The sequence below is a fragment of the Ruditapes philippinarum genome, unplaced genomic scaffold (assembly GCF_026571515.1).
Source record: "Ruditapes philippinarum isolate M1 unplaced genomic scaffold, ASM2657151v2 ctg5164_1_1_1_1, whole genome shotgun sequence".
Taxonomy (NCBI): domain Eukaryota; kingdom Metazoa; phylum Mollusca; class Bivalvia; order Venerida; family Veneridae; genus Ruditapes; species Ruditapes philippinarum.
In genome coordinates, this window is record NW_026858420.1 from 27123 (window position 1) to 41605 (window position 14483).

General features: G+C 33.0%; 1 protein-coding gene across 1 annotated transcript; it reads right to left on the reverse strand.

Annotated features, from left to right (window-relative positions):
* Nucleotides 1-981: 981 nt before the first annotated feature.
* On the reverse strand, nt 982-8104 carry LOC132753155 (uncharacterized). The gene is made up of 4 exons (XM_060743597.1): nt 7894-8104; nt 3801-3934; nt 1927-2056; nt 982-1424 (listed from the first exon to the last, which is right to left on the reverse strand). Exons 1-4 carry the CDS (start codon nt 8102-8104, stop codon nt 982-984), a joined length of 918 nt encoding a protein of 305 aa, XP_060599580.1.
* Nucleotides 8105-14483: the final 6379 nt, after the last annotated feature.

Sequence of the window (14483 nt, forward strand, 5' to 3'; positions counted from 1 at the left end):
ACAATGTACGCACGAAAAACTCGTGCTTGGTAAACTTACGAAAACCAGTTTTATCGGAATGTTTTACCGTTTCACACGGATGGGTTTTGAGGCAATTACACATATGCACCCGTCAAAAATTAAACGGGATTTATTTCTCAAAAGAAGATAAATCTACTTAATTCATATAATAATATAACACTTTTCACTCTTTCATTACAAACATCAAAATATAAAATTAAAATTAAAAGATGTATGAGACTGCGTCCTGCAAATTAGAAATGTATTTAAGATTAAACATTGTAAATTTGCTGATCTAGCGCATGCTTTCAATGAGAAAATAATCAACAATTTAAAAAATATACATTTCATCAAGTTCCTGTTTTGTTTATACTTACAATCGTAATGTTTGACGTAAGAAAATTGTTATTTGGTATCATTCTTTGAACTCCAACGTCTATTAACGCCACAAAAACCATTACGTTACATTCCCTTTATTTTATTTTAAAACAGTAATAGCAAAATATCTTACGCGTTGACCATATATTTTTATTGCATAAATATTTTCCTTCACTTTCTCACGACACGCTCGAAAAATTATAGCAAAGTTCACCGTGTTGAATTTTTTTAATTACACAATCTTTATTGCGATATCGCGCGGTATTTGCATCAGATATGGACGTCAGAATGTAGAGAAAAATGACGTAGAATCGCAGACTATTAAGCAAATGTTACAGAAAGATATCATTACAAAGACATACATTTACTGAACACTATAAAATTAAAACGAAGGAAATCGGATGCAAATTGATAAGAACAGATTGGTTTACTGAGAAAAAGACGCAATTTCGCCGCAACCGATAGAGGGCGCTTTGACGTCATAGTAACGCTGTTTATTTATAAAATAATACTGCAGAAGTAAAGCTCACATATCTATATGTTTGCATACAAAAAATCATCAAGATCTGAGATGTTGTCAAATTTCAGTCGGAAAGTAGCGAGCTACCTTAAATTACTTTTAAGATAATATATTGTCGTTCCATTTCTGATTTGATTCGTAAACTCTCTATGAATCTCAAAGTCAAGCTTATCCATGCAAGATATTACATATTCCGGAGATCGATTGTTGACATGAGAATAACCCGGTTGGTCTAGCCTTGCCCAGCTAAGAATCACACCTTTTCGCGCATGTCGAACTAAGTTACCTAGTAATACTTCCTCAAAGGCTTTGGGTACATGTTCGGCTACTTCAAGACACAATATCCAATCGTAAACTGGTAAACCAAATTGCGGAATAGAAAGATCAAGAAATTGCACGAGACCGTTGCTTGTAACCTCACAAAATGGTGCGCCATCATATGCATCGTATGCTCTCACGAGCCCTGTTTCAAGTACAGCTTCTTTGAATTTACCTGGACCGTCACCAAAACTTGCAATGTAATTTCCTTAAAAACAGACAAAAATTATAAGACAATGATGTTTAGATTTTGCACGGATTCTCATTATCAAAATCATTTAAACCGAACCTAATTATAATTAATAAGATCTAGAGCTGTTGATATTCTGATAAACTGTGCCTAATTTGCATTTTAATGCAGGAAGTGATATAAACTGATGACTATTTTGTTAATTAAAAGAGAAAAATTGTTTTCGAATTTAACGTTTCAAATAAATGTCAACGAATAAAAAAGTTTAACCATTAACTGTAAAAAAGATCAAAGTCCCGAACGCCCCTGGTATGGTGGGACCATTAACTTGATACTTATCTTCAACATTTTATGATTGTTCGATAACACGTAAGTGAAACAAATTACATAAATTAGGTTAACTTAATAGCTCCATTTAACTTTTAAATTTTTTTCTTTCAAAAGAAAATTTGAAAAAAAAATTTAAGTATATATTTTGTTTATTTGTAAGCTGAAGTAGGATATTTTCATTGTAATATACCTTCAAAAAACTTGGCTAAAGTTATTGCAAGCTGTTTGTCAAATCCGGAATGTTTCGTTCTTGAGGCTATCGGGCACCATCCACCAGCATCTGTTACTGCTGCTCTTGCGACTTTTGTTCTATTCAACTCCTTTTAAAAAAATATACGAGTAATACTGTGTAAGCAAGATGCACAAAACATCCAAGTAATATTCAACATCGATAAATCATACTATAATACCATGACGAATGGTTTACAAACATCAAATATTAAGACCAAGCGTTATAAAATAATTATGATAAAGAACATCAGAACATTAACTCAAATAAGCCAATTAGTGAACAAAAAACGGTAGACTTAGTTGAATTTACACATTTTAAGCCAGTTTAAAGTTGTTGAAAAGGAAAAAGAAGAAGTCAAAAAACAAAATACAAGAAAAAAATGCAAACATTTTTGTAATCATTTTTTATGATAAAACAATATATGAATGGTCATTTGCTAACACAGTTATGCAAATTGGTCGGACTTGCGTTTTAAAAATTGGTGTTTTACGTGGGAGTTCTTTCAAATTATTCATTGTGATTATTCTAATTGCGTTGTGAGGTGCAGTCATAAACCGTTTATTTTAATCCCTTAGTGTTTTCACACTTATCAGGAAAACATGTTCTAGCCCGTGAAGGCAGAAAAGTCGCAGAAAAGTACACTTCCTACACCATTCGCACGTTGAGGTTCGGCGGAAGGTCTACGTTTCTGGTAAAACGTTCTCATCTTGGATAAGCACACTGTTCTTAAATGATCTATGGGAAATTGTTTGTTTGGAACAGGAATTTTAACACTAGGTCCATCAAATTTGAAAACTGACATACAAAATATTTTCAAAGCTTTTTATTTCTTTTGCAATAACTGATCCATCTTGTTCATTGTGTAACCACTGCTTATTCTTGACACAAACTTCATCACTTGTTAACAATTAGGAAATTCTACAATTGTCACAATTTATGCACTTTAAAAAAATATATTTCGCATTTTTAATGCCAAGAGGAGTTGAAACCACCAAGCACAAAGCATTTTTTTTTAGTTTAAACTCCCGATTACATATCCCGGTTATACACCAACACTATTTGCAAGTTCTTTCAATGTACGTCTTGCGTCTTGTGTTGGTTAGATTTTCCACATAAGAAACATTAGTTGTGGAAGCTGCAGTGATAGGCTTACCGAGTCGGAGGCATCTTTTAAGGCTGTTTTACCATCTTACCTGAAACCTGACATTATAGATAGCACAGATGCCTCATGAACCCGTCACAATTCATCATATATCTGTTAAGCAGATATTGTTAGACTAAAATGACATTTAATATACAGACTAAAATGACATTTAATATAGGCCAGCCGCCATGATTTCAAAGCTTGGCGCAGTTTTCAATGTACTTGACGTAGTACAGTTTGTGTAAATGACAACAAATGTTTTCAATATCTTTTGAAAGACTTCCAATATTCCATATTATTATGCCATTGTTCATAAATGCCATTGATTAATACCTGACAGGAAGGAGGCGCATAATTTTCATAATTATTATACTTGTAATGAAGTCTCATATAACAATATTAATTTGACTGGTTTGATTGGCCTGTCATATGTGTAATAGTAAGTATAAACTACTGTTCACGCCGCTCTCTTGCACCGGCCTCAGTAACATACTACATTAATTAATGAGAATGATGATAATTATCTAATTAGATAATTAGAACAAACCATTGATCACATCCTAAGACATATTTTCATACTGAATAAGTATTTAAAAAAAACTGTTTGAAATATTTATATTCATAAGTTTTTGATATACATGTGTATGAATATAACAAAGTTGTGGTTTTTAATAAATAATAATACTACCTCACATTTCATTCTTCCGATGATTTGCTGTTTCTTGTTGAGCAATTTGGAGAGGTTATTTTCTCTGAGTATTTTACCGATGTTTTCAATCTTGTACTTCAATCCTCGTTTGACATGAGTTGCCCTTGCATGTACTGAATCAAAATATCATATTATGAAAGTATATGTGAATGTTTAATAACAGATTATTTGCGTGTAAGATTTGTATAATTATAGAAAAGGCATACCAAATCTATAATTTTGAACAAGTTAGATCATATATCTATTATATATGTGAGCAGCTTTCTCAGGAAAGTTAACGAATTAGAAAAGAAAATATTTATCTCATCGAATAACGACGTTTAAATTTACGTTCTCAAGATGTTTATTTTAAGAAAGGTAGATTCAGCCCGGAAAGTATTCTGGTTCCTTTCATCTGAAGTGCGCAGCAATAAGGATCTTTCTTTCCTTATATTTGGCATAATAAGAAATGCAACACGATTGTAGTCTCACCAATGTCCTGAATATGTGCGACGCTGTTACAAGAGTGGCAACTGTTTTGGCATATATATTAATAAGATACTCGATTAAGATTGCAACCCATTCAATTTAAGAATGCACCATTTTTCAACGACAATATACAGAATCTGTTTTTAGTAAAAAGTCAATTGATTTATATTAGATAAGCAACCGCTTTTTTACAATAAAAATGACCTAAATACATACAATTTAAGAGTGGGATCGCTTTATGCACATTCTTCGATACTGTTTACAGAGTGCACTAGATTTGAATCAAGGACATGATTTTGATACATATATATTCGATATGAAATAAAAGTTTACAACTTTTACAAATTGTCCACGACATAGTATCTCGTGCCCACGACTTAATTATCTCGTGCCCACGACTTAGTAATTCGTGGCCATGACATAGTATCTCGTAACCACGACATAGTATCTCGTGGCAATGACATAGTATCTCGTGCGCGCGGGATAGATAAAATCAAACACATATTTCATCTTTGTGCCACCGTACATAAGCGAAGGGACTTGCAAGACCTTTACAAGGGAGTTAAATAAGGCTTAAAAAAGGTAACTAAACAAGCTCATAGTAAAAATAGAGTGTGAATTTCACGCTCGCGACACCGGGTCAGGTAAGTTCCCTATGAAAACATTTTTTCGAAAACAACTAAGGCAATGTGAATAGTAACAATATATTATGAACATTTTATCAAATACGCCTACAAAGCTGTTAGAACACACGGCCGGTAATTAACATCAGTTACACAAGTTGATTTTCGTGGCCAGATCACTTGTAAACAATGGGTATGAGATAAAGGTTGTCAAAATAATCGGATTGCAATTGTATTCGTTGTACCACGGACCATGAGAAATCTTCGAACATTTAAATTTCGACCCATGTATAGGTTTTTATAAAGAAAATATAGGGGAAGAAATCGGGAGATTCATTTTACTTCGACACATCAATAAAATCGACTACTCGAAATTCGACTTATAGAAGTTCTACCTAGATCAAGTGTTAGTACAATTTAATTATCCAAAACGTTTATCACTAATCTTTGAAAAAAGAATGATTAATTTATAATAAGAAAATGATAAATTCCTAAAAGTTGTTTGATGGACAACATTTACAAGAGGATTGGGTCACATCTGCAGTCTATCGTATTGTCAAGCTATAAGATGGATGAATGTGATCAAGGATGACAGAGATCAGGCGAGGAAGATACCAAGCCTTCCTAGGCCGGCGAAGAATAGAAGAACTCAATCTAAACCTTAAAATGTTGATGAAATCTCACAAAACACAAACTCCCCTCGTGCAAATCAGATAACCTCGTGTTTCAATGCTCTTTGTATTACATATCGATTTTTATTTGTTCATATCTACCTTTATAATAATTACACTAACGTCTGTTGCATTTTTTTATAATAAAAAAACATCTTCTCTGCTTTGACAATGGCAGTCTAGAGGTTAGATATTTAGCATGAAACATTGTGTAGTAGACCGCTACCATGATTGTTCAATATATAATGTATAATCCTGGAGTCAAAATAAGTCCGTCCCGCAGTACATGTAAACAAACAAAAAGAAAATTAAAAGAAAAAAGAAAAAAACTATAACCTTTTATAGCTATTATAGCATTTTACCTTTTCCTTCCAGTCAACGTTTTCATTTTTATTCCACGTGGAAGCAAAAAGAATCGTTATTGCCATTACGCAGAGTAATACACGACAACATTTTATAGCATCTTTTCAAAACATACTTCACATTTAAATATTCCACTTGCAAACAAACAGTTAATTTAGCACAGCAATTTAAAAAAAAAAAAATGTCAAACATACAAACGTAGAGATATGGCAATTTAATTAACGACGTAGGCAAAATGAGTAGCATATGTTTAATAATAATGAAAGGCAATTTCAACGCTACTAGATAGATAACCATATTTAACAATAGTTTAACTTTTAACAATATCTGTAACATATGAATATGTATAGAAAGCACACAGAGAAAATGTTTTACATTTGATTGAAAAATTTACAAAGTTTTTGACCCTATAAGCTTACATATTAATCGGGGCGTCCGTGGCCGAGTGGTTAATGTCGTTGATTTCAAACCATTTGCCCCTCACCGCTGTGGGTTCGAATCCCGACAGGCACTTTGGATTCTTTCATGTGAGGAAGCTATCAAGTTAGCCTACGGAACGTCGGTGGTTCTACTTGTGCCATAAATGTAAGTAAGACACTTAGTCCCCTTGACTTCTCGATCCCTTACGATATTAAGATGACTTCTCGACACTAAGATCTCTTTTGCATGACTTTTCGATCCCTAGTGGGTAAGACATTTCGACCACTATCTCAATTTTTGTACTTAAGAATCACAGATACTTCGAGAAAATAATTTAAAGCAAATAGCAATTTTTATAAAAGTATCCGATAAAATATTGAAAACTTAATGTAAAGCAATAATTTAACATTTTTTATTTGTTAAATGCTATGTTACATAGAGTTGTAGGATGGCTACATGGCAGTTATATATAATATATAATTTTTGTTAATATAAATGCTTGAGCATGATATAACAAATTAGGCCCTTGACTAAAAGTGAAGGAATTATGATAATGATAATAATGAAAATGCGCGATTTGAGAATTGCGTATTTATTCATATCTACAATTTCTACAATTTTGTAAAGATTTAGTTTATTTTTCTGTGACAAACGCATGCATGTTATATCGGCAATGAATTGTTCTACATGCCTACTTAATTTATGTTATAATTATATTTTTATGGTATTTACATTATGAATTAATTAAATAACAAAATACCAATCAATCAATAAATGATTGTTATTAGAAAACGATCTTCATGTTTTCGATTAATTTTGATTTAAATATATTTCGAGAATAACATATACTATATTTGACATTGAGCAAAATATTGCTATAATAATCTTCAAAAGCAATATTTTCGACAACAACAGGTTAAGAAATTACAAAATGTATTTAATATCTTAAAGTCAATACATGTTCCTCTTAATCACATTATCTAAATGTGTGTGAAAACGCGCGACCAATAAACATCAGCCACGTGTCATTGGTAATTTAATTATCGGTACTTGACACCCGTGATAAACATTCTGCCAAATCACCAAATTGTTGTAGTTGTGCTAAATAAACAATAGCTGCATTTTTATTTTAACGTGGTTTTCTGATTGGGAAAGGAATTGTTATACGTTATACTGCCCTCACACATACCTCGCGACCTTACTGCGTCCTTACTGCGACCTTGCTACGACCCAGGACGCAGCACAGTCGCCATGGACGCAGCAGGGACGCAGCGAGGTCGTAGCGAGGAACCCAAGGACGCACAAGGTCGCAGACCGTTGGCGACTATTTTGAACATGCACAAAACAGTCGCAGAAACTCTGCGTTCTTGCTTAGTCCTGGTTAGGTCGCCGTGGGATCGCAGTGGAGTCGCCATAGTCGCAGCAGCATTGTAGTAAGGACGCAATAAGAACGCAAAATTTATTTTAGACGTAGTACACTCGTACTAAGGACGCCGTAGAGTCACCGATGAAATTACAAGAAATTGCTCGGAAACCTTTGGCGACGCTCCTGCGTCCTTGCCGCTGTTTCAACAGACTGTGGACCACTAGAAGACTGTTTGTATGCGTCTCCGCCAGTGGATGAAGCCGCGATTTCTACACACTGTGAACCTCTACCAAACTGCATATCTGAAGCGGCGACTGGGTCAACTTGTAGCACTTTAGAGACCCTCGCTCTTTTGCCTCGTCCGCCTCTCATCTTTGGAATAATATGGATGATTTAACTTAATACTAATTAAATATACGTCTTCACTCGTTGAAGGTCAGACTCAGAATGAAATTTACTGGTAAAAAGTATTGTTTTTATAGACGTAGCAAGAACGTAGTAGGGTCGTCGTACAGTCGCAGGACAGTCGCCGGACAAACGTAATAGTCGTCGTAGAGGCGCCGTTAGGACGCAGAGAACATAGCACAGTCGCAGCTGGGTCGCCGATGATCGCCGTAGGGTCGACTTTGGGACGCAATACAGTCGCAGTGGAAACGCCATGGACGTAGAAGGGTCGTATTGAGGACATAGAGAAAACGTACTGAACACAAGACTGCAGAGCCCCGGACCGTCTGCGAGAGTTATTTGAAAATTTGAAAGAAAACCAACGATTTTCGAAAGAAAAATGCTATCTTACTAGTTTTCAGGTCGCAGTAAGGGCGTGGTTTATGTGTGAGGGCAGCATAACATTTATTTAATAATTTTATTAAAATATATAAAGATATTACATATTCAAAGGCATACATTCAATGGCGTTGGACAGACATGATAAGAGCATGAGCATTGATACATCGATATCATGTATGTAATACCATTAAATTAAAATGTTTTTTAACACAAATGTCATATGAAAAATAAATGAAGATGGAAAAGTAAAGAGCAAAAACACTTGTTGATTCTATACACCGGTGAAAAATAAAGATGATACAGTTAATTGTTGGTACATTAATTAAAAAAATAAAAAAGATGCCGAAAAACAACAATTTTCACAAAAATTAGGTGTAAGGCTACGTATTTACATGGGAAATCTAGATATTGGGTAATGCCAAGGTTTTTCACCTTTTTTTGTTAACCCTTTACCTCTTCTTTATAGACGTGTTTTGACGGCTTTTTGCCCCCCCCCCCTTTTGAGGCCTCAAACAGTGAAAAAATGCCCTATTTAGGCCCCAAACACTGTTTGTCGTTTGTCGTTTGAGAAATGATATTTAAAAAATGACCAATTTTTCGGCGCGGCCCCCTTCAAAACGATACATCAGGGGGTTGGGTTGCCAGAAGGAGGATGTTCCCCCTTCTGTTTGGGGGGTTTGAAGGGGGCGGTAGTCCCCCTCATCGCCAAGAAAAGTTTGGACATGTGACAGGCTAAAAGTGGCCTCATGTCGATCTTAAGGTGACGTGTAACCAACGATGAAAAGCATTTTGCTCTATCTCATTGCATTGAGAAGTTGCAGCACTTTGAAATCAGTTTTGATGGGAAAAAAAACAACAATGCAAAATATTGATTTTACGCAATTTTGAGACGTCCCTCCGTTGCCATGGTAACAGAAAATTTAAGATTGAGCATGCTGTTACAGAGGCTATGGTTCAGTCAACATTTGTGCCAAGTTTCATCAGTATTGAAGCATTTTTCATAGTTTTATAGCAGTTGGAACAACAACGACTGATAGATATTTAAATGAAGAAAAATATGCAATGATAATGATAATTTTTACTGGTTTTATCGAATCGAACTATACCAAAATCAATTTGTATGCCTCATCAGTGCAGGTAATTTTTACACGGATCATTTCATCCACAAAATTTTACTAAGCAACAAGTTTGAAATACATTAAAATATAGGAATGCGATTCGCTTTTCAGAAATAGGCGAAACTACCAATTATGCTTTTTACTATTGTACTTTTAGAAAGCTTTACTAATTGGAAGCATAGTTTTTATATTTTAGTTTTTCAGATATTTTATATGTGTATATTACTTTCCATTTAACAGACTGCCTTTTCCATACATTGAAGTTAAACCAGCGTCCCCTTTATTGAATTATTACTCGGTCTCTAGATTGATATTTATCATAAGTGACCAATAAGAAACTTTTAACATAAAACATAAATTTGCTTACACTATTCTGTAATATAGAAATCTAGAATATAGAAATCAACTCCAGTTTCAATTTAAAATTGTAATTATTTTATTTGAAAAATATACAACATTTCGATTCAAAAGTCTTCATCAGGTATATATTACACTATTTTAGAAGTTTGCCTGGAATTTGACCCTGAATTTTTCATTAAACTTGCAAAATGTTTTTTTAATACAATATGAATGCATTTTTATTTTTTATGACAAAATTGTTCGCGATGTCATTTAATTTTTCTTCTTTGCAAATATATATGATTTATGTTCTGCAGATTTGCTATTAATTATTTATAGTTGTACATGTAATAAATTTTCGACATGTCGCTGATGTCAGGCAATTTTAAGCTGCTGACTGGCAGTACTGCGCAAATAAAGATCGAGGTCATTTATCTATCTATTTCTATCTTATACTATACATGATATAGTTTACAGTGCTAAACTAAAAAGAATTACCTGTGAACATTTGCCTGCTATAATTCAGTTTGGGACGAAATAATGTATCAACAAAATCCCTGGCTTAACTAATTACATATTGATTTAATTGCGTCATAGGTCATTTGAATATAGATTACGCGCTGTGAGCACGTCTTTTCAATTCAGATCAGTTCTGAAACGATCGCACGAGGTGCAAGAGGTCGTAAGAGGTGTCTTGACAATCTCCTCGTGCTTGTGAGGGGCTTGGAATGACCAGCGATAATTCTACTTTTATTTAGTTCACCTCTAGGTATTTCGTTGAAGAATTAAACAGTCTGTGACTGAAATATAATCATTCATAGCATTTTGATAAAATAAATGGGATTTCTGTATCAGTTTTATATAACAGTAATTGTGATATTGTACTGACTGTCATACGCCCGACCACTGTCACGTGAAAATTTGTCTTTTAAAGTGCAGACTAAACATAATAGTAAAATAAATGATTGACTTTGAGGAATAATATGTTACACCACTTCTGGTACATTGTATATGGTGGTAATTTTAAATAACCAGTTATTTACAACTTTTGTCATTTTAGTTTCATCATTTACTTACATATATATCGCTTATCATTTGTTGTCTCGGGATTTTGCTCTAAGTAATGATTACCTGTCCAAGACGTTCTTAAAAGCGGCCTAATATTCATAGAGATTATACTTGCTCGCTTCAAGATAAATTTGACTTGTTTCAATGCCAACTATTCATTGTAAAACATTGGACTGTCAATACATGGTCATAATCGTTTTAAATTCAAAAACATTGGTTGTGTCTGCTCACAACAGAATATTTGTTTGTATGTTGCTAAAAGCCTTCTCTTTATTCTGTACTTTCTACTCATATGTGTAAAATAACGGATACTATATTAGAAAAAATAATTTAATACATGAAAGTATATCAAGTTTTTTATACAAGTTTTTTTCTATATAACACCAAACTAACCAATGTGCTTTATCTCTATAAATAGCAAATACATGTCGCCCCATTAAAGCAAAAAGGTACCAAGTGACATTTTCATGTTTTCGAGAAAATCGCGTTTAAAGATTTGAAGTTCCATATCAAATCAGGTTTTTACAACATGGCAAAGAATTGTCACATATATTTAGATAATATTTGAATGTACATGCTCAAAATTTTTGGAAAAAGCTTTATATATATTACTAATTAGTGATAATTAATGCAATTAAAGGAAATGGTTTCCTTTTTGCACTACAAATATTTTGACTGACAAAATGCAAGAAGGTACCATATGAACGCTTGGCCCCTTTTTTGCATTGTATGATTTTTAACATTTGCTGTCGAATATATCAAAAAAGGTACATATGGCAGTTGGCACCTTTTTGTCCCAACAATATTAAACAAAAGCATCCATTTGGGTTACAATTTTATCTCACAATGATACAACTAATAATATAAATTCTTGTGTTTTCAGTTAATTTCTGATACAACTATCACAGCTGCATGTTTTAAAAAGTCTTCCTCTGTGACCAATCTCAATGCCCTATGTCAAAATCTCTTACATTGTTAGTAAAAATCAGAATCATTCTCAATCCGATTCCATTGTGACATAATCCTTTTCTTTCTTTATGTTGGTTAAGTGGCATTATATTATGGAAATCTTTTGGATAATTTTCTTTGCACAAAAAGTAACCAGTTATTTTTTTTGAATAGAAACTGGAGGTTTGGTATCATTACTTCATAAATTGTTCACCATTTGTCCACTAATACTTTAGATTCTGTATTCTGAACTTCTATTCCATAAAATCTTCAGCATTAAAGCTCTAGAATTTACAAATACTGACTTTTGGCTTTCCTTTGGTACCTGTATCCATTCCACTTGTAGCCAGTTTACTCTTTGTCCGTCAATGGATGAATTGAGTCTCGGACACTGTTTTTTAATGAAGACTTTTTGTATTTGAAATCAAAAACATGGTTATATTTCATTGGCACAGCAATGTATGGCTGTGATTTTCTGGCCAGTGATATGAATGATACATAATTATACAGGAATTATTTTCTTTGCCCCTTCAAGAGTCAAGTTGTCACTCCATCTGTGAGTGACCCGATACAAGAAATTTGTGATCAATCTTAAACTTGGATCTTGTGATAATATAAAAGAAGAGACGCAGCTATGAATCAATTTCTGTTTTGTCCCCCGTATAAATCTGAAAAATATATGACTTATTTGACATAACCATTTGGCAAGTAGAAAAGGGTTTTTTTATTAAGCAGGAAGCTATTCAAGAACATGCCTCTCTTTGCAGTTGGTTTTATCCCATACACGACTGCACATTTTTGGCTCATAAAGAATATACTGTCAAGTTGTGTGTAGCAACAGAGTTTCTTAAATAGTAAAACTCACTCACAATGAGCAAGGGGTTGTTACAGCGGATTTGAGATCAAAACATGCAACATAAACGCATGTTCACCTTTTTGCTAAAACTTTTTTTAAATCTTTTCTTTTCTTGTGAATTTTCTTTCTGTTTTTTTGATGTTCAATATTGTTCCTTGATCGTGCCATCTGTGTTTACTGGCTACCTATATGTATGTTGCTTAATAGGTTTTGTTTCTTCTTTTTCACTTTCAATAGTTTACAGTTTCCACATCTTTCTAATGTTTAAGTCATAGTCATGAGATAGGTATTGCTTCTTTCAGTATTTTTTCTTGTATAATGAAATTTCATTTTAGGAAATTACTCTTTATTCTGTGTCACCAATTTAACTATATCATAATCTAGTTTATTTGCTGATGTACGCTTCCCTGTCATGCTTCTCCTTCCATATAACCCATGTATCTTGTTGGCAGAGTACAGTCAATTACTTTTCTTTTTACGGGTCCACATTTTTGGTGAAGAAGTCATTTATAACACTATCATTATCTTCGCACTGTTATTATCATTCCTCAATTTAAAACAGAAACAATACTCTAGGATTTATTGTTATTTATGTCCTTAGCAACATCTAGATTGTATTTTCATTAAAAGCTAAAAGGTACCAAGAAAACAATGATATATATAAAATATATCTAAGGGTCGTAAATTCTTTGTGTGCAGAAAGGGACCATGTGACACATGGTTCCTTTTTGCATTAAAATAAATTGCTCGAAACATATGTAGTCTAATACAATGCAAAAAGGTACTATGTGACACTTGGTACCTTTTTGCTCAAACTGATATGCATATGGTACCTTTTTGCATTACTGAATGGGAAAATATTGACATAGTACCTTTTTACATAACCTTATATGTCTGTAAATAACCATGATACTACAGAGATATTTCTACAGATTAAAGATAACATTAAAAAATAATGAAAAATGTTAAAAAGACATTTTTGGCAAAAATGTCGCTTGGTACCTTTTTGCTTTAATGGGGCGATGTATACTTGACACATGTACATTAACTCTTATGAATGCATACAATTTTTGACACACATTTATGAATACATCAGCTTTTTGACAATAATGTATGGTTATATGAAATTTTAGACAATTACTCATGAATTCTTAAACTTTTAGACAAATATTTTTGAATATTATTATTTTATTTAGTAAAATGCTGAAATATATTGGATAAGTATAAACATTCTTTAACAAACCAACTTTTTTTACAGCACAATAAATTTACCATAATGATTATAATATAATAGTTGTATGAATTATCAGAATATATTTCATTTATTTCACCTACGTGTTATCAGTTTGTTTAATTTCGTGCTTTCTAATACCAAAATTAGTATTAATAATTTTGTTTTCACATAACTATTTGGCGATTTTTTCATAACAATATTGTACGATCATTTAAATTACATCAAGCATTATATGATAACTCGTCAGCTGAGTGTCTAACTTTTCTTACAAACACATTTATATTACGTTGAAGATAATCTCTTGTTGTTCCACCTCTAATATGTTTGGTAAACTCTCTCTGAATCTCAAAACCGAGCCTATCCATGCAAGATATTACATATTCCGGAGATCGATTGTTGACA

What these genes read in the sequence shown, in the direction of transcription:
- LOC132753155 (XM_060743597.1), bottom strand. Translation starts at nt 8,104, where the DNA reads ATGAGAGGCGGACGAGGCAAAAGAGCGAGGGTCTCTAAAGTGCTACAA. An exon ending in GCGTCGCCAAAGGTTTCCGA is followed by an intron (nt 3,935 to 7,893) that starts GCAATTTCTTGT and finishes ATTTTGATTCAG; the next exon opens with TACATGCAAGGGCAACTCAT. An exon ending in TTTAGCCAAGTTTTTTGAAG is followed by an intron (nt 1,425 to 1,926) that starts GTATATTACAAT and finishes TCTGTTTTTAAG; the next exon opens with GAAATTACATTGCAAGTTTT.